This window comes from Labrus bergylta, chromosome 23, assembly GCF_963930695.1.
Source record: "Labrus bergylta chromosome 23, fLabBer1.1, whole genome shotgun sequence".
Taxonomy (NCBI): domain Eukaryota; kingdom Metazoa; phylum Chordata; class Actinopteri; order Labriformes; family Labridae; genus Labrus; species Labrus bergylta.
Window position 1 is genome coordinate 21467170 of NC_089217.1, and position 20679 is coordinate 21487848.

The following is a 20679-nucleotide window of genomic DNA, read 5'->3' on the forward strand; positions in this document are numbered from 1 at the left end:
GATCATGGTAAATATTACCTTTGAGACATCAGCATGTTAGGGTGGTCAATGTCATTGCAGATTTTTTAAGTGTGTGATTCTGCACCAGCGCCGCATTGAAGCTTAGCCGTCAGTACGCCTTTGTACGTTCATGTTGATTATGCTATGGCATAATATCGGTGACCCAGTCTGTAAAATTCAAAACTTGTGTTCTATTCGTTGAACAGAATTGTTCTCAACAAATAACTGCAAGACTAATATCGACTGAAGAGCCATACTTCCTTTTTAGTGCGAGCTAGCGTGCATTAGCGCTGCTAGCATTTCACAAGCTAACTTTAGACATTTTCTTGTTTTGTGACCTTCTAAGATTAAATTGTTTTTCTAATTATAAAAGAAAAGAAGAATTAACAAGATTGCCAAAGTCATCCGCCTGGGTTCATGAATAGCTTTACAAAATTATACGCAAATTCATCTGACAGTTTTTATTTTTCAGTCCGACACACTGCCGTCCTTAATATGATGAAAACCAGATCAGCGCCCAGTGTTCCCGCTCGGCTCCGCCTCGATGTTTTACAACAGTGTCGACCAAAAATGTGATCGAGGCCTGTTCAACAGAATGAGGTCAAACTGATGACGGGAAACCTTAGATTGTTTAGAAGACATTTCTCATCATCCAACAGAAACACAGCAGGAAGCTCTGGCTGACTGTAAGAAATGTAAGCAGCTGTAAATCCTGCAGAGTCCAGAGTGTGTGTGGGGGTGACACAGGAAGTAAGCGGGCTAGTTAAATACAGTATGTGTGAACACATCTTTTAGCAATGTCTTACTAAACCAGTGTAAAAGCATTGATGGAAGACCTATGATATATACTTTAAGGTCATTGTCTTACCTGTAATATCTTGGTCAAGCTTTAAGTTGTGATTTTATTTGTAATATAAGAATAATCACACATTTGTTTTGAATGTGGTTGTTTTGTGAAATAAAGACTCCTAAATGAATCATTTGAAGGTGATTTAATGGGTGCGCAAAAGAATGTGCTTTAATAAAGATTGAAGTGTAACATATTTCAAGTAAATTGCAAAAATTAAATAGACAATAAATAATAATTTAAATAAATAATATTCAAGATCAACTCATACAGAGAGTCAAAGTTGAACCTTCTAACACTGAGATATAAACATGACAAACCAGTGTAGAGAATCTGAACGGTGTGGTTAGCACAACAGAGGCCTTGTGTGAGTTTGTTTTTGCTTGTGCTTCAAACCCTCCTCACTTTAAGTCTAAGTATAAAATAATAAAATACAAGTAGAAACGTTGTGTTGTACTTGAGGAGCGCTTCCTCCTTTTTGAGATTTCATTTTAATCCCTCAAGCCCTGAGCTACCTGATGTCATGGCTCTATCATTTATAAATAACAAAGACACTCTGGTGGAGGGATGAAAACACACACGCACACACACACACACACACACACACACACACGCACACGCGCGCACACGCACGCGCACACACGCACACCTTTAGCCTGTGTCTATGAAGAAAGTAAAAGTATTTAAAGTCTACATTAAACAGAGGTAAGACTATGGTGAGCCTCTTCAGGCCCTCGGCTGTAAACTGCTGCACACCACAGTCTTTATTTAACCATTTGAGCACAAGTGTACTCGTTTGGTTAATCTTGTTTCATCTTTGTTTCTGGATGTCTCTGTGGTCAGCTGCTGGCTCCTCTGGTTCAGGTCTCTAGTCACACAAAGAACATTAAAACAATTCAATTGTGATTTCTAGTTACTACTAAGATTATATTTGCAGTAATAATACATATAAAAAATTATCAGTCTACAGATACAAATGTAAAGAAATATAGATAAAAAGACTTATACCACTGTAAACTAAATATGACAACAAAATGTTGAGTAAGACGCCTGTTAGCCTGGTTTAGAAAGAGAGACTGAGACTATACAACCATCACTGTGGCAACATTTGGTGTTTCCATTATGAAGTGTAAACGCTAAACTGGCCTCATCAATATTTGATGCAGTCTATGGATATCTCTGGTTTTAAGCCAAATGAAAACCACATTTTAAAACACTAAGTATGAAACTTTGTTTCTATTGTTACTCTTTTTACTCTCTCCAGCAGGATCTTGTTCATCTTTAATCGATGCTGAACCCCCAAAAAAATAAATGTATGATTTTCTCAAGACAGAACATCGAAACATTTAATGCTACATTGTCCACAGTAGACAATGTAAACATTGAGTGTGTCCAACAGTTTAAATACTGAAGTATCTGGCTGGATCAGGATTAGTTTTATAGGTCACATATTTCATGTTTAACTGGAAAAATAAGGCCTCAAACTGGTTTTCCTCATAGGAACAAATCCTGCCTAACAGTGCATAACAGAAAAAAGATTGTCCAGGCTATACTGAGAAACACTCTGCACACATGCATCTGCTTGTGTCTTAAAAACTTTACATGCCTTATATCATAGGCGACAGATTTCAAATGCATCATTGTGTCAACAAAGAAGTAACAGAGTATTTTGTTTTAAAAATATTTACAGTGCACTCACAGGTAAACTCTGTCCTTACCTGATCTCCTGTCGACACACATTTCAAGACATTCAACCAGAAGGTTTAGGACTGAATGAGGAAAGATAGTTTATAGTGTGGCTGCACCCATTATGTCGAATAACTGTCCCAGTACAGCTAAGCTGCCCTCTCTTGTTTCATACTGCCTTTTGAAAGAGTCTGAACTACAGAGGGAAGGAAATTGCAGCTGTTTTAAATCATTGCAATTTAAATGGTTTGCAAGTCTGAACATGTGTTTCAGTGTCATTATTTTTCACTGTTTATATGTTTACATTTCTTTGTTATTGTTGTATTGCTGCAGGGCCCCCCTGGAAAGAGACCTCGGTCTCAGTGGCTCCTCCCTGCTAAAATAATGGATAAATGAAACGTATTTTTTTAAATACGGATTAAAAAAGACAAATATTAAATGTGCCTGATTTGAGGAAAGATGCATTTTTCTCAGGTTTGTATTGTGGCCAATAAATGGAATTTTGAATCATGATGAAACTTCAGTAAGTTTTCGAGGAGTTGCTTCCTCTTTTTCCAGCATTTATGCTCAGCCAATCAAAATAGGCTTCCCATCACCTTCCTGTTTTACAGAGATGACATAAAAGTGAACTACAGTAACCTCCTCTTCATTCTGTTTTCTAACTGTATATATCAAAACTCTTCTTGTATTTGAAATGAGATAATCCCTTGTACTGACATAGTCAGTCTTAACAGGAACAACAAGGTCAATCTGTCACACTTTAAGATGATGTCACTTCTTACCTATAACATCTGCTGTGTCGTCGATCAGCCCGTCATTGGTTGTGACATACTTGCTACCAAAGATCTGCACCATCTGGTCAAAGAATTTGCATTCCTGTTTGTCCCCTCTGGAAACAGGAAACAGAAGTACAGAGACCAAATGAAGAGGGAGATAATGCCTGATAAGAAAATGTGCAGCATGATGAAAACTGCTGTATGCTGCCCGGGTCATGTCAGCTGGACTTACTTTCTGCCTTCAAGGAATTGTCTGAAATTGGCCCTCAGCCTCTTGATCCTGCTCTGACACTGTTCAGGAGTGCGCATGTAGCCCTGGCTGGTCATGACCTCAGAGATCTGGATGAAGATATGTTTGTTCTTGGTGCAGCCCTTCAAGTTCTCCTGGATCTCCTCGCTCCCCCAGACGTCCAGAAGGGCCTCTGTCTCCTCGTCGCTCCAGGGCAGCTTCGAGCTTTCAGCCATCCACTGTATACCTATAAGGAAAGTTACAGATAGGAAGACTTCAAATAAAAAAACAACCACTTTTATCATAATAACAAACAAGCTATCATAAGAACAGTTTCTTCCCCAGACTGTCACTCTGATGAATGCTAAACAGTCACAGAGTGTCAGACCTGTCGCGGTGAAATGACTCTAAACCAACCGTCACTGTAACTACACATATATGTATGTGTGTGTGTGTGTGTGTGTGTGTGTGTGTGTGTGTGTATATATATATATATATATATATATATATATATATATATTATTTAATTTAAATGATCAATACACGCATACTTATTTATGTAAATACTGTAATTGACATCTTAATTGACCCGTCTGTCACATAACTGCATGTTACTTCAGCATCTTTTGCACTGTTCACCACTGCTCTGTTTCATATTTAATCATGTAAATATTAGTCTTTTCTTATTGTGTTTATTGTTGATATTTAATGTTGTACCTGTACATAAGAGAGCACAGTTCACCAAAGTTAAATTCCTTTTGTGTGTAAGAATACCTGGACAATAAATCTGATTCTGATAACGATGAGAAAAGCTAAACAGGTAGCTTTTAACAAATACAGATAGAACTGATCTTGTTACATGTTTACACATAAATCCCATAATAAATCAAAGCCAGAACCTTAATCACTTTGTGATGTACACGATGAAAAACACATGTACATATTCTTTAAGTTTCACCTGTCTTTTGACTAGAAACGACTTGGTAGTCGTCCGGCTCGTCTGGGATCGACGTGTCAGCGAGTTGGCTGTCTGCTTGTGGCTCACTCCTGAAGATTTCATCCATTTCACTGAAGAATTTAAATTCTTCCCTGGATTCAAAGGAGACAGAAAGTTACTATCGACGCAGTTATCTAGAGCAGTGTTTCTCAACTGGTGGGTCGTGACCCAAAAGTGGGTCTCTGAGCAATTTTTAGTGGGTCACTAATATAAGCCTGGAAAAAATATTGTGTCAAAAAGTCTATAAAGCGCTTTTTCAACATCTGTGTTTTGTTCCATCTCATTGTTCTGTCACACGTTTTGTACCGTCTGAGGTCCAAACTGCACAATTTTCCATTGAACAAATCTGATAGGTTGAAAAATATCTGGAATTCGGGTCCCGTTTTTTCATGAAGGAGTTGGTGGTGGGTCCCGAGGGTAGACCAGTTGAGAACCACTGATCTCAAGTGTTTTTGACATTTAACCAGCTCCAGTTTTCAATGACATCACATAAGAAGAATACACAAACAGTGGGAGAACTAACGACTGACTTTTCATGCAGGAAGCCGTGTTTCAGGCGCTTGATGCGGGTGTAGCACTGCTCTGACGTCCGGATAAATCCTCGCTCACACATCTTCTCAGAGATGTACTCGAACACGTGGCGATTCTTCTGGCAGCCCCTCAGGGTGAGCTGGACCGGGTCTTCACCCCAGATCCCCAGCAGGGTGCGAGTCTCCTGGTCTGACCAGGGCGTCTTTCTGCTCAGGTCGGACAGGAGGTGACTTCGTGAAGGCTGGTCGTCTACGTGGAGGAACACCAGATTATTAATCTTTCATATTGAGATTGTATCTGCACAAACAGACTGTTTGCAAATATGCTGAGGTTATATCTAAACCTACACATGTCAGGATCCTTGTCCATCACGGGTTGTGAGTTTGAGTCAGCAGCAGTGTTGTCCCGACCAGCGAGCACAGAGTCATCACCGAGCACCGGAGCAAGAAGGTGGAAGTATCGAAAAGTAACAGGCCGCCCACTTCTAAAACATGTCAATCAAATCAAGATGTAAAGCATGTTTCTTAGTAAAAAAAAAAAGGATCTCAAAGAAAAAGAACTTCTCATCTGTCACATATTTTGAGCTAGGCTGGTAAAGAGTTGGCGATGTCTGTAATTGTGGTCGTTTTTGCAGAAACTGTTCTCGGGCAGAATATTTGTGATTAACAAATCATCTATGGCAATGTACTCCATTTGGTTATTTTGATTTAATACGGACAGTAATAATGTTGCAACATTTTGTCATTAAAGTTTTTTAAATTTTTTAAATTTTGTATTATCATATTTTAATTTCCCCCCTTATTTCATAAATGTGTATATATGTGCATGTGTATATATATACTGTATATATATACTGTATATATATCTTTTCCTTAGAATTTATTTAATTGTAATTGTGTGTCTTGGAAAAATGTTTAAAACTCAATAAACACATTGTTAAAAATAAGAAGAACTTCTGTGTTTTATTCACCTCCGACTGTTGCAGAAGCGCCTGTACGCCTTCTTCAATCTTTTGATCCGAGTTTGGCACTGCTCAGCTGATCTCAGGTATCCTGTGGCGGTCATCCTCTCCGCTATGTCGGCGAATATGTGCCCGTTTCGCACGCAGGTTTTCAGGCTGTGCTGCACATCATCTGTAGCCCACACCTCCACCAGAGCGACCGTCTCCTGCTCCGTCCATGCTGTGGTGACACCGTCTGCACTGGATTCTGGTGAACATGTAAGTCACAACAAATGATTTCACTCTGATTGGACGGCCCGTTGTGGAAAGCCTTTGATGTATGAAGTCATGTGTACCTGGATCCAGGTCTGCCTGCTCATCTCTCTCATCATACTCATCTAGAGACACTGCCTCATGTCCCAGGATCTGTTCCAGCTGGTTGTAGAATCTATAATCCACTCTTCTTCCACTTCTAGAAAGAATATTGAAATGTCAAAATCAACAATGAGCTTCATTCCAGACAGATGAAAACAGATGAAAACAGATGAAAACAGATCTCACTTCTTCCTGTCGTAGCAGTGTCTGAAGTTGTTCCTCAGAGATTTGACTTTCCATCGGCACTGCTCCGAGGTTTTCAAGAAGCCGAGCTCCTGCATTCTTTCAGAGATCTCAGCGTAAACGTGTCCGTTGTGGACGAAGCCCCTCAGCGCCGTCTGAACGTCTTCTACGCCCCAGATCTCCATCAGCGCCAGAGTCTCCCCGTCTGACCACGAGCTGGGCGCCGGTTTGTCTGTAGACATTTTGACTTCTCCATCTTAAAGGAGAAACAGAGCACGGGTCACTACATGTTGTATGTATGGAGTGAGAATAGAGAGCATGACATGACTGTTGGAGATGTTGACTACATGTGAAGATTGACGCTGTAGGAGCCATGTTTAGGAAGTGCAAACACAAATTGTTCCAGCAGGTGTTGCCTTTAGGTTAAGGTGATATATATATAGGTAGGAACTATCACTGGGGTGTCAGGTGTTGCTAGACGGGGACCGCTGTACGCTACGAGGTAACAGGAGTGAAAGTAAATGGAAATGTCTGGATTATTGTTTGAACAGCTCACATGTGACAATAATGAAGACAATGATGTAATGACAAATAAATATTCCTAAACGAAGAAGATATTGGACTGTCTTATATTTGAATTCTTACGCTCAGGAGCGAAGCCGGCAAGCGTGTCAATTAATAGGATAGATTAGCCCGTCTATGTAGCCCCTCAGTGGCTTTAAGTTTCAGGCTTAGCTGCTACTAGGGGTGCAAACCTATATTTTGGAATTTTAGATGATTATTCTTTTAATAACTACAAAATGGAACAACCTTATAGGGAGACAGAGCTCATAGCGGACGGACGAGCGAGATTGAGCGAGTGTGTCATTACACACAGAGGAGAAAGATGAAACAGACACTTAAATCATTCACCTGTTCTATTGTAACTTCATTTACCAGAGTAAAGTGTGCTCTACACTGCAGACTGTAGTCTTTGTTAACAGAATGTTGCTGTCAAAACAGCTTCAACGTGCATCCGCTCGCCACACTCACTGCTCTAATTATAATAAAGTGTAAAAACGGTCATAACACATCTGTGTGAAGTTTTATTTGAGGTTTGCTGTCTGTTGAAGTAAGAAATGTCATATTTGAATGTTAATACAAAGGCCTCTTACTAACAATTATTAAAATCCCAAAGATTCAAATTAATCAATAGATACAGTCAGCATCGCGTCATAGTTGGGGGCGGGGCCTCCCGTGGGGGAAAAGAATCACAGAAAAAAAAAGAACTACAAAACGATTACTCGAGTACTCGCTTTAACAATGGGAAGAGTAATCGATTAGAGAACATTTTGCATTTCTGCACCCCTAGCTGCTACAGACGCATTACATCAAGTGGACACTTCCAGCTCCGAGTGCTTCAGCCTCATATGTTTTGTCATGATGAGTGGCAGCATCACTTAGACAACATTACTGAGTAAATCTGCTGACTCGAGAGTTTCTACTTGTTTAACGTTTAAGCATTAAAAAAACACTTTGAACTGCTTGTTTGAAGTAGTAAGACGCACAAATGATCAAACTGCCCCATTCACTTGAACTGTATCTGTACCTCAGCATCATGTCTAATACATGCTGGATAACTCTGTCTTTACTGAGCCTTATGTCTGTGCTATATCTACACTGTTCAACACTGCACCTTTAGTTTTGTAAATATCGTTCACATATTTCAAACTTGTCTTTGTACAATGCTTATCATTTTTTCGGACACCCTGCCCTTTGGCACTTCTTTTTGCTTATTCTATATTTCCTTCTGCTATATTGTGTTTGAGAGCTACTATTATGACCTAATCCCCCCAGGAGTGAGAAAGTATTTCTGATTCTGATCACCAAATTTTTGCACAAAACTGTTAAAGAACAAACAAATCCCTGTTTTTTCCAATCCCAGTTGAGAAATTCCATGTGTCAACTCCTTTTGTATTCAACGTGTTGTGATTGTGCCGTGCGGCAAAGAGAGATGAAGGTGAAGTTGAACCTGTTTCAGTCACTGATTCACTGTTGGAGTCTTCTGATATCTCGATGGAGTCCGTGATTATAGTGGAGGACGTCGACGGCTGCTTGTCCAGGATTTGTTCCAGCAGATCGTAAAATTTAAAGTCCACTCTGTCAGAGCCAGAAGAGCTACAGAACGATAAAGGCAGTTTTACAAACAAACAAATTAACACACATGAAAAGGCAACAGTACAGTAAGAAAGGCCATATTTATATATATATATCTTTTTCTACCTCATGTTTTCCCGACACTGCCGATAGTTTGCTTTCAAGCGTTTGATCCTGGTGTGGCACTGATCGGGGCTGCGGGAGTAGCTGTTAGCGTTGAGTTTCTGTGATATTTCAGTGAAAATGTGACCGTTGTGTGGGTAGCGTCTCATGCTTTTCTGGACCTGAATGTAGGTGATAATTGACTGTTAACAATCGGAATGAAACGGTATCATTCTCCTGCAAACGTCCAAAAAAGTAATCACCAGTGGCATGATGAAGGAGACATTAATGACTTTCTACATGAATGTAAAGAGATGATCCAACAATGGTGGGTGCTTTAAGTGTTCATGTTTTCTGTCTAGTTGACTGAATCGTTAGAAGCTGGAGTGTGGCTCTGTCTTGTACCTGCTGGTCTCCCCATAACTCCAGCAAGATGATGGTCTCTTTGTCCGACCAGGGGACTTTCTTCCTGTCTTCCTGAACTCCCACAGCAGACTCTGAAGAAGAACAAACAGACAATCAAAACTTTTCAGTGGTTCATTGACAGTTGTTTAAATGAAGTTTGACCAAGAAAATGGAGAACCATGAGCCATTGAGAGTTCAGACTGCTTAGTGAGCCTTTAGCACCTCCCTGAGGATTCATGATTAAGTAGAGGTTCAAAAGATTCCATGCTGTTTCTCCCGACATGTTGTTTTTCTTGTTTTATTAACATCTTTATTTTAAACTAACTGCTAGTCGCAACTATCAATAAGTTTAATAAAAATAAAAATACAATAAAATAAAAATACAATTCTGGCAAAAGTAAATTGTATGACTATGTTTACATTCAGGTTTATCTAAATTCATTAAAAATTGACTAAGCCTATATTATATATTTTTTTTGTAGAGTACTTCAGTAACTCTAATATTCCCAACAGTTATCAGAGAAATCTTTTTGTGGTTGGACGTGTCTTCGCTGCAGCTGCCATGACACCAAATGTTTATCGTTGCCAAGGATGTTAAGTCAAAGACCGCTGCATAAGGAAGCAGTAGCTGCTGAATCTGGGATTCATCAATATATTCTTACTTGAATTTGTTCTTATTCTGCGAACAAAAATAGAACTTCCTGAGACCATGTGTACACGATTGACCAGCTTTCAGAAAATGTTAACATAACTCTTTTAACTAAACGCATGACATGATAAAAATACATTCTGTAAAAAAAATAGGCCTATATATATATATATATATATATATATATATATATATATATATATATATATATAAATAAAAAAAATGATTGACTAAATGTAGGCCAATTAAATAACCATAAAATGTTTTCCTTTTTCATCCTTATTATACCTCTAAAATCTAAAATCTAGTAGGGAGTAGCAGAGAGAACTCCCATAATTCCCCGCTAGCCTCAATGTCATTTTCTGTTTTTGATTGAGCGCCCCCTGGTGGCAGATTTGACATACTGTGCGTTTAATTCAACAAAAGTAATCTCAATCTTTGCCTAACTCTTGTTTATAAAGGCTCCCAGAATAACTTGGCTGAGTCAAAAAACGTTAGGTGAGTAATGACAGAATCTCACAGCATGTATTTCTTTGCATCACATACAGAGCTCACTTAATGTTCAGCTGACACTGTGGGGTTTCAAAATGTACCTGCATCAGGTCCGGTGGAGGACGGGACATCGTTGTCTTTGGGCTCTCCTGAAGGCGTTTCCTCCTCTTGTGGCGCTAAGAGGAAATCCTTCACTAAAATTCTTCCCAGCTCGTTATAGAACTTACACTCGATTTGCTCCTGTCCCTTCATACTTGATGGAGAGGTGAGAAAAGAAAAAAGAAAAAAAGCTTTATCAACAACAAATGCGGCACTTTTCTTTTTCTTCCTGCCTCCTGCTATGAGCAGACGTACTTGTTTTGGTAGCACTGCCTGAAACTCGACCTCAGCCTCTTCAGACGTGTTTGGCACTGCTCTGGTGTTCGGGAGAAACCCTGGGCGGCCATCTTGTCGGATATAACGGAGAAAATGTGTCCAGTTCTGTGGATCCCTCTCAGCTCATGCTGCATCCTGTCTTCACCCCACGTGTTGATGAGGGTCAAGGTCTCCAAGTCTGTCCAAGGAACACTTCTAGTCCCTTAAAGAAAGATCAATAGTAGATTGTTCATCACAAAAAATCATTTTACTTGTATTATTTTCTTGATCACAACTTTCTACATCCTCAAATTTTCAATTGAGACTTTTTACTTTAGCTCGAAAGAATTTGAGGTGGAATTTTGCAGGGTTCCCACTCTTTTCCAGAAATTATTTTCCAGGACTTTTCCAGGACATTTTACTTTTTCTCTGATTTTCCAGGTTTTTTCCAGTTCCAGTTTTCCCTGATTTTGGTTCTTTTTATTTCTAACAGGGACTAAACATCAACAATGATTTAGAAATCTTACACACAGATCTGGATTTCCACTTGAGCAAAGAACTCATGTTCACACCTAGTCTGAGACAGATATTTGGACACTGAGAAACTTGGTAATTTGGTAATCAGAGAAATGTAACACTGTACCGATTTCCAGTCGGCTTGTGTGGCCGACAAACTGTAAGTCATGGTCTCCGTCTTGCTCTTCATCGACGACCTCTTCCACGTCATAGGTGACCTCAGGAACGGCTGAGGGAGCCGAAGAGCCGAGCACGTGCTGCAGCTGCTCGTAAAACTTATACTCGATCCTGGAGCTCCCTCTGGTGTCACATCAGGGACAAACAGAATTTACAGCTGTGACATTCAAGGTATGAGTATGGAGGTGATCTGACAAACTGCAGCGATGAAACAGAAAAGAGGACTCACCTGTTGTTCTGTCTGAAGCTTTTCTTCAGACGTTTGATCCTGGTCTGACACTGCTCCACCGACCTCATGTAGCCTCTCTCTGACATCCTGTGTGCGATCTGTGTGAAGATGTGACGGTTCTTCAGACAGCCCTTCAGAGCCCGCTGCACAGAGTCTTTCCCCCAGATGTCGATGAGGTGGAGGGTCTCCTCATCTGACCAGGGGACTTTAGAGTCTGTGATAACTGGGAGGGGGCCTTCCTGAGAGTCTACAATGACACAAGAGGAGTTATCCACAGGCTTTGATCTTGGACTTATGTATCAACGAGGCCACACAAAAAACAGTACACACCTGTATATTCTCCCCATATGGAGATCAGAGGAGATTCACCTGAATTCACATCATCCACTGACGAGTTTCTGACAGGGAGGGGGAAAAAACAACTAATAAAACAAAGTGATTTATCAAAATAAATTCTCTTAGTCTTCAAATGATGATCGATGGAAATCCTAATGTCATGTCTTTGTAGAAGAAGAAGAAAAAAATAAACATTTGCGGTAATCTTACAAAAAATGTGCGCCCTCTGGAGGCTGTTTGCTGTTTGGAACGTCCACTCCTCCGCTCAGCTTCCTCTTCCTGAGAACCCGCCCTCCTCTCAAGCTTTGGCTGTTGTCACCAGCTGCAGAGTCGGGGTGGGCGGTCTCATTAGATGCAGTGAGGTCTATTGTTTCATCACATGTCTGTGTGCTAAATGAGCTCTGTGCGTTCCTCTCCTGAGAACCCAGGACTCTCGTCTCCTTAGGTCCTTCACTCGTCCTGCTCGCCCTCTCCAGGCTGCTCGTGCTGAAGGGAGCAGTGAGACGTCCCTGGTGCTCTGGAGGGTTTGAGTCTTTGAACGCAGGTGTGCAGGAGGTATTCTTTATGGCAGCTTTGGTCCCCGGAGGCAGAGACAGGGAGGAGAGGATGCAGTCATCCATGGGTAATAATCGAGGATCTACAAATGAGAAAGAGAAAATGATATCAAAAATGGATGCTTCAATAAATGAAAGGACAAGGAAAAAACTTGTACAATTGTACAATTAAGAGTAAACAATCAAATTACCCTTTTCTTCAAAATGGCCGAGGTTTCTGTGGTGTTTGAGTACTGCCTTCATGTCCTCCGGCGGGAAAAAGGATTGTAAACAGTCATCAAGGAATGATGGAGCATCTCTGAGTAAAGCTGCCAACTGAAAGAGGAGATCGTGTTATCCACTTCAATTCAATCTTTATTGTTCTGCAGGGAACTCCAAGCGCATTAAAACATGAAGAACAAAAAACAACAACCATACAGAACATGTACTAAACATGAAACTAACATCATGACATCATGAAAGCATCACATGTAGTGATCATCAAGTTCATAGCTTTTGAATCAGCTGATTGCACCATGGTACTAAGGATGTAATGCCTCTTTTATTCTTCATCCTGGGTCTTCTGTACCTGAGTTCATGTGCGTGCCAGCTGCAGCACCATTGGGATCATGAAGTTAGTCCTTCATTTGTTTATTTTTAGACTTCCAAATGAGACAATGAGAAGGGCCTCCCACACACTGTCTCTCTTCATGTTGACAAATGTATTTAATCATACCCACCTTCATCAGGTATAGTGTATTATGTGCATTATTCTTATTATTAAGTTGTCACACATTTAGGTGTGCAGAGATTTTTTTAATGTTTTTATCTAAATGACCCACAGGGAGTTCAGAGTGGAGCTGCTCTTTCATAGTCTAAAGAACACTTTCATTATGGCAGTAGAGCCCTCCACCTGTTAGAGATAAAACAGAGGAGAGGGGGTGTTGCACCTGTACCCAGTTAACCTTCCTTGCTCTGTCTCGAGGTCATTTTGTGAAGACAGATGAGCCCCTTCACTGAGCCAGGGGGCAACAATATAGTGTGCCATGTCACAGCAATGTCCATGTTCTACACTTAATCATGATGCATTTGGTTTACTTTGAAAGTGAAATCAAAGGAAGTGAATAACCATGTTTGCATGCACCTCTCTCTAAGGGCATGGTGACCTCCCCAGGTACACATTCATGACCTGTTATATAAACATGAAAGGACTTTAGAATAAGCACGATAGTAGCACTGGGGAAGAGAAACAACCTTTATTTGAATTTTACTTTAAGGTGTTTATCAGATATATTAATAGTACTCAGACTAACAATGGAAGTTGGTTTTAGCACGCAGTAAAGCGAATTGTTAACCATGAGTATAATTATTATAATCAATATCATTTTCTACATCTACAACAACTTTATCAGCAGACCAGAACTTCTCGGCTGGTGGCGTTCATCACAGACTTAAAGGGAGACCTAAGTGCATCCTAAACGTCGAGGTATATGTGCCATAAATCCCCCTACCCTGCAAAGTATTTAAGAATTGAGAGAAACTGGGCACCTGTGTGAAGTCAGGAACCGGCAGCAGCTCCTCCAGTCGTGATATAAACTCCCACACCAGCATTTCGAGGGCCTCGTCATACTTTGGGCCAAAGTACAAGGGGAAGATTTCCTGCAGATCAGAATGAAGAGAGGGAGAGATTGAGACAGAGGGAGTCCTGATGCTACAACTTCACCACCGCGCCATGCTTTTGGAGGAGGGGATTCTCGGATTCCCGACTATCCTTGCTGCTCTCCTTTAGTGCCTCCAACATTTTTTGGCACAAAAGCTTCCAACACTTAAGATCAGCAAAAGATCCCTGTGGCAGATTAAAAGATATAATTGAAATGCATGTTGAGAGTCCTTGACATGATGTAACACTACATAAAAGACTATCAGGTCTTTTTGAGTTTAGTTTTTATGGTTGTCAGATCATGTCTGTGCAGCATAAACAGCTCGTACCTCCTACAGATGCTGTTTTTGGTTGTTGGTTAATTGTGTAAGTCAGAGTAGTTCATGTGTGTGTGTTGAAGACACCTTGTACCTCAGTCTCATGCTACAGTGTGTGAGTGTCTCCCCATGAAACCCATAAAGAGGTCTGTTTCTCTGGGGCTGTTGAGATCAAAGACACAGAGAGCAGATACAAAACAAAACCAGGTATTCATTCAGGAGCATCAAAGCTTCCTTCAAGTGCACGAGAACACTTGACATTTTCACAAGTGACTGTTAAAGCCTCTGGAGCCCCCTGGACACACTCCTAACAGCCTGGACATCCAGCAGATAGCCTCTGCTGTCCAGTCTCTCTGCGTCTGTGTTGTCTCTTTCTTTTTTAATGTGATCAAAATCTTTGTTTAAAATACAATGACTTCATTTTAAGTTATTTACCTTTTAGTCAAGGCCTTTGCACACTGAGTCCATTTTTTTTGTCTGAAATTGACGCAATTTAAAAAAGAAAAAGAAATTCGGAAAAGGTAAAATTTTCTGTGTTTTTTTCACATCCTTTCCCTGTGTATGTCTGTGTGTCTGTAGTGTCTACCTCAAACATACTTCCAGCTGTTGGTGGACTTCTCTTTAAAGGCTTTAAATGTGATTTTTAACACTTAAATGTAATAGAAATCAGGTATATCCTCTGAAAATAACTCTGAGTCATGATACAATGGGTGTAACACCCGAGTCCCACTGTCTGTGATGTTTTCAGAGTTTTCAGAGTCCTATCTTCACTTTGTTTACATCGCCTGGACGGCCGTCTGACTCCTCCCCTCATGTATAAAAGTTGTTTAATTGAGGGACTAGAGAAAAGAAGAATAACATACTGTACTCACTGCTTAACTGTGTTTCTAGATCACGCTCATTTCAGATAAATTTACATGCAATGTGGAGATACGAGCATAATAAAGATCGTGTTTTTTATGGGTAAACGGATCCAAGAAAAGCATGTGAAAAAAAATGGGTCAGTTTGAAAAGACCTTCACTAGAAAAAAAATATAAAAAATTCCTTTTAGTTTTTACTGAAGCAATCATTTCCCAAAGCTTGTTTGCCTCATCATAATAAAGACTTTAAAGACTAATGCTGTTCCTGGGATTCTTTTTTTTGGGGGGGGGGATTCCTTTTTTTGTGCCTTTAATGGAGAGACAGGACAGTGGATAGAGTCGGACATCAAACAGAGAGAGTAGGGAATGAAAAGCGGGAAAGGAGCCACGGGTGGGATTTGAACCTGGGCCGCCCGCTTGGAGGACCACAGCCTCCACACATGGGGTGACGCACACTAACCACTGCGCCACCAGCGCCCCTTCCTGGGATTTTTTTAAAAGAAGATTTTTGAAGCTAAAATTTCCCAGAATTATTATTATTTTGTCTCCAACATATTTTGAAATATTCTGCATGGTGTGCAGAGGCACAAGAAACACAAGAGGGAGAGGTGGCCTTCTCACCTGGAAAAAATACTTTCTCTCAGAGGGATCCTCCAGTAATGAATGCACCAACTCCACAAAGTTCACCTCAGATTCCTCCACCTGGTTGATGGTCACCTGTTACACGCACGCACGCACGCACGCACGCACACACGCACACACACACACACACACACACACACACACACACACACAGTGAAGACTTGTGTAAATCAGTGTAGTGATACAACAGAAAACTCAAAGTACTTGGTCTTTTTCGATTCTCTGATTTTTTTGGAATTTTCAAAATCCAAAACAAAAAACACCAACCAGAATTTACATTTTTAGACACTTCAAATCCATTATTACCCCTTTACCTTTTCTGAAGATTATTTCCTTTTTAATATAGATCTGTGTTAAGTACAAATTGTACAGTAGTCTGTGTTTATTCTCTAGTGATTGTTTGCTTACATGGTGATCTTTGGCAGAGCTGACAGGAGCTTTAATTCTGTCCAGATGTGGCTGAATGGTCTGCATGTCAGCTGGGTGCTCGCCTCGACACATCTCCAGAACAAGCTAAATGAACACACACACAGAATAAAACCATAAAATGCACACTTAAAAGAGTTAGTCGTCGTTTCACTTTTAAGCATTTTTTTCAGAGCTAAGAGGAAGTGTCAAACATCAAATTGTTATTCTGAGGGGAGAGGCGTTTTCAGTTCGTCAAATAATGACGAAACTAAATGTTTGTAAGGGGCATCAAACTGTAAAACACTTTGCATCAAGCTAAGATCACACTGACAAAAGAACGCAACTTCATCATAGAAACTTAATGAGCGAAATATAGAACAAAATACTCCAATCTTCAAAGAAGGCCTGGGTGATAAAACCATGAAGATGATTATGGCCATGTAACTTTTCTCAATAGAAATATGTAAATATATATATACAGATACATATATATATGTATATATATATATACATATATATTTTTTTTTATATAAAAAAGGCAAACCTTAACTAAAACAGATCAGCCTGCTCTGTGAACTGTGCCGAAAAAATGCACCAGCCAAAACAGGCAACACTACTAACCTTTTCCACCATTTGAAACAAAATGACCCGTTAGAACACACCAAGAGCAAGAAATGATTAAAGCTCCCAAACGAGTGTTTGTGTCCCCTCATCAAGCAGCGGGCCAGTAAGTGTTACTGTCCAGCAGCAAACTGTCATATCAGCGTTTTGTGAAATGTTCCTCTGTTCAAGTACAGTTTGTCATATTCCATCAATAAAGAATGTTTAAATTAACCATCTGCTTTCTTCAACTTTGACTCAGGGGCAAAGATCCGCCTCTCAATTTGAAAGAAATAATGATTTGACATTTATTGTTATATTTATGGATATCGACTGATATGAACATTTTTAGTCATATCTCCCAGGCCTACTTCAAAGCTCAAGAGGACACAAAAAGACCCTTGTGACACGTTAAACAGAATTAGAATTTCAAACTTAATGACAAAATGAAAAGTAATTTTTCTTAAAGATGTAAAAGTTGCTGTAACAGTGTGTACACATTGTTTTAAATGTGGAGGCTAAACTAGAAGGTTAAAGTAAAATCAATAATGTATGACAGATAAGAACACTTTGATGTTGATTTTGAATTTGTGGTGTAAAAAGGGAGGGGGTATGTCTGTTTCCCCCCTCCAAATCTCTGCTCTGTGTTGATAGGGGAGTCATTGTGTCAGCCACTTTTATACAGTTTTAGAGCTGCTCAACATTTGAACAATATCGTGCAATACTCTGTTGCTGAAATCTGACCCACACACACTCATGACGAAATCCTTAAAGGAGAGAAAATCGATTGAAGGTTTAAACTTGGGCTGCATAAAAGTATGAATGATGTTAAAAAGTTCATTTGTGTTTGAAAATCCAAAGTGTTGTACATCTCTTGAAATTGCAGTTTGTTTATAAATGACTGAATAAGTCTGGAGGAGGTAGACGTTGAGCATATAGATTCTATGTTGAATGTTGTGGCAAATATGAATTATAGGAATTCCTGTAAAACATTAAGGAGAATGATGCAGCAGTGTATCAAACCAATAGTGAACACTGGTGGTACAAATATTCCAGTCTGTTCATGTTCTGCCTCTCCTGGAGCTGAACACTTGGACTGAAATGACTACACTCTGATTCTATGTGGATTCTGATTCATTCTACAGGATAAAGACCCCCCTTTAAAAGAAGAACTGAAAGACAAAAGGAGACCCTGGAAGTCATGCAACTTCCTCCACTGACTGACCTGACCTCAACCCAATGGGACATATGCAGGGACACTTCATGCTGGGATAACATGGGTTTGTATAAATGGGTATAACATGTCGATCAAGTCTATCATTTCATGAAAGCAACCAAATAAAAAGAAGTCCTACAAAGTCTGTAGATTTTTCAAACCTCCAACTTTTGCCTTGATGTGTTTGGCTGAGGTTATTGTTGTGAATAAAGTAAATAGTGTTGTAAATGGTGAGTGGACTTGAGATACCTAAAGCCGCCTGTTGTGTTTAAAAGGACAATAGAAGTAGCTTAAATTTGCATCTAATCATTATCTACTGTTTATAAATGCTCTAACAAGAGTAAACAGTAAAGTAAAAAGTAAAGTCTTTGATCAGTGTGTCAGATCTGTGTGATTTAGTCAATATTACCAACCCTGGCTCTGAGTCCCAGGATGAGCTGAGCTCTCTGACTGTAGTTCATCAGCTCTGGGACCAGCTCTGTCACCATGGTGACAAACTCCTCCAGCATCCCATAGTGGTCCACGAGTCCCTGCTGCACGACCTGCCACACTGCAGCTGATAGAAGCTGCAGGGGCGGGGCCAGGAGGCGATAGTAGTGGACTGGAAGGTCATTACCTGAGGAGAGAGACAATTCACTTTTGTTATATGGATTTGTTTTGTGACTCAACATGCAGTTGAGTCACAGTTGCAGTTCACTTAACATTCCCACCAACTCAAATGAATAACTAGAATAAAGCTGATATAGGTAACACTATTCCCAAAGTACACAAAACACATGTACACATCTTTATGTCCAATCAGCTGAGGGGATGAGCCCTATGACAAGTGTCAATCATCAACTGATCGTCACACACTTTTTAAAGCTATCTCTTTGTTATTTTAGGTTGTATCAGATATTTGGAGTCAATAACCAGTTACAAGAATATCTTGGGAAAACTGGCAATGTCATATCTAAATGTAATGTCAGCATATGTGTGATGATTTTATTCTGGCACGAGCAAGGGAGCAAATAAAAGAGAAAACATACAAAATGTGACAGGATAGTTATTCAGTGTAAAAACTGAAACACACCAACATATTAATTCACTCGTAAAATGTGTCGCATGAGGTAGCTTCTCTAGATTGTTGTTTGATGAGAATATTTTTGCTGAATACACAGAAACTTAAAAAATTTACTTGCTTTATATTTTGTCTCGCGATTTGGGGTAAAAAGTTCAGAATTTTCTTTCTTCTCATAAGTCTTTGAAAGTCTTCAGGATTTGTGTGTCTGTCTGTGAAAATAGATGATGATGGAGTTTGTATGCTGACTGATCTTAAGTTTGGACAAAGATGCCACACAGTAACAGCTTCCTTAATGCTACAGTCTGAACCAACAGCATGATTTGTGGTGGCAAAGTGCCGGCTGATATAATGACATGACAGTGCAGCTCTCTGGTGCCCTGACAACAACAGCATCCATCAACCTTCAGACAAACTCACACATCTTGTTGAATGCTGCAGGAGCCTATTGAGTTTCTTTATAGACTCACAGTATGCTGTGTGAAGGTACAGGGATCAAATGCACCATATATATATATATATATATATATATATATATATTCACACTGTATAATAAAGATCTGATCAATAATAAAATAAGCTTTACTAGCAAATCCCAGACGTAGCACTCACTCTGGATCCAGTTGGTCCTTAAAGACACACAACCGGAATATCATTAAGAATAAAAGCAGGTATTTCCGTTCAGGTCACTATAGATTTTTACTGATATCGTGATATATGTCATTAGAGTTCACGCACCTCGGCTGCTTCCACTTTCAGTCCTGTGGTTTATTTCCATTTAGTAGCTAACAGGGAAAAAAACGTCCAGATGTCCCCGTCGGCTAGTAGCGATGAGTGATAAAAACAGAGGAAGCCTAATGAATGATTTGATCTAATTTTTAATTAATAAAACATTCTCATGCATGAATCGTGAGCACGGCTCGGTAGGAGGCATTGGACGGCTCTGGTTTCTGCAAACCGTTTTTCAGAGGGAAGACGGAACAAAGGTTTCTGGTCTCATCCGCCTCAGTCCAGATCACGGCAAACCCTCTTCCCTGGTTGGCTGATGAAGACCGGATCAGGCAAGCAGTTAAGGGTTTTCAACACTAGATGGCGCCATTTGATGCTGTAGTAATAGAAGTACCCTAATGTTTTAAAGAGGATAAACATGATCGATACAGCTTTGTGTCATTACCTGGCTTTTCACGAAGTGTTTTACAAGTATTATATTTCAAATACTGAAGATTTATGCTTTTCTTATTACTATTTCTTGGTCGCATGCAGTTGAGTTCCCTTTATTTGAAGTTTGCCGCTAAATTCAGAAGGAAGTTGAGGTTGTACTCGACGGGCTCACTCAAAGAAAACAAACAGTAGCGCCCCTTGTTGGTTAGGATAATACATCATGTTACCAGCAACACCGGATGTTCACTAACAAAATAAAAA

At 39.9% G+C, this 20679-nt stretch overlaps 1 protein-coding gene across 2 annotated transcripts; it reads right to left on the minus strand.

Moving 5' to 3' along the window:
* Positions 1 to 977: 977 nt before the first annotated feature.
* zgc:113263 (uncharacterized protein LOC503753 homolog) lies at positions 978 to 20278 on the minus strand. Of its 2 annotated transcripts, none has more exons than XM_020638800.3 (24): positions 19996 to 20278; positions 18611 to 18813; positions 16382 to 16486; positions 15953 to 16048; positions 14042 to 14152; positions 12706 to 12829; positions 12171 to 12597; positions 11955 to 12022; positions 11625 to 11871; positions 11346 to 11518; positions 10703 to 10925; positions 10450 to 10601; positions 9208 to 9299; positions 8827 to 8984; positions 8576 to 8721; positions 6568 to 6820; positions 6363 to 6478; positions 6037 to 6274; positions 5414 to 5550; positions 5066 to 5315; positions 4497 to 4627; positions 3542 to 3785; positions 3316 to 3422; positions 978 to 1715 (listed from the first exon to the last, which is right to left on the minus strand). In XM_020638800.3, the coding sequence occupies exons 1-24, from the start codon at positions 20033 to 20035 to the stop codon at positions 1708 to 1710; spliced, it is 3849 nt and encodes a 1282-aa protein (XP_020494456.1). In that variant the 5' UTR covers positions 20036 to 20278; the 3' UTR covers positions 978 to 1707. The 2 variants fall into 2 exon arrangements, with proteins under 2 accessions (XP_020494456.1, XP_065807484.1); XM_065951412.1 differs by lacking the exon at positions 19996 to 20278 and adding an exon at positions 19870 to 19886.
* Positions 20279 to 20679: the final 401 nt, after the last annotated feature.

What these genes read in the sequence shown, in the direction of transcription:
- zgc:113263 (XM_020638800.3), bottom strand. Translation starts at nt 20,035, where the DNA reads ATGGAAATAAACCACAGGACTGAAAGTGGAAGCAGCCGAG. An exon ending in GCAGGCAGACCTGGATCCAG is followed by an intron (nt 6,275 to 6,362) that starts GTACACATGACT and finishes CATGTTCACCAG; the next exon opens with AATCCAGTGCAGACGGTGTC. An exon ending in GGACAAGGATCCTGACATGT is followed by an intron (nt 5,316 to 5,413) that starts GTAGGTTTAGAT and finishes TCCTCCACGTAG; the next exon opens with ACGACCAGCCTTCACGAAGT.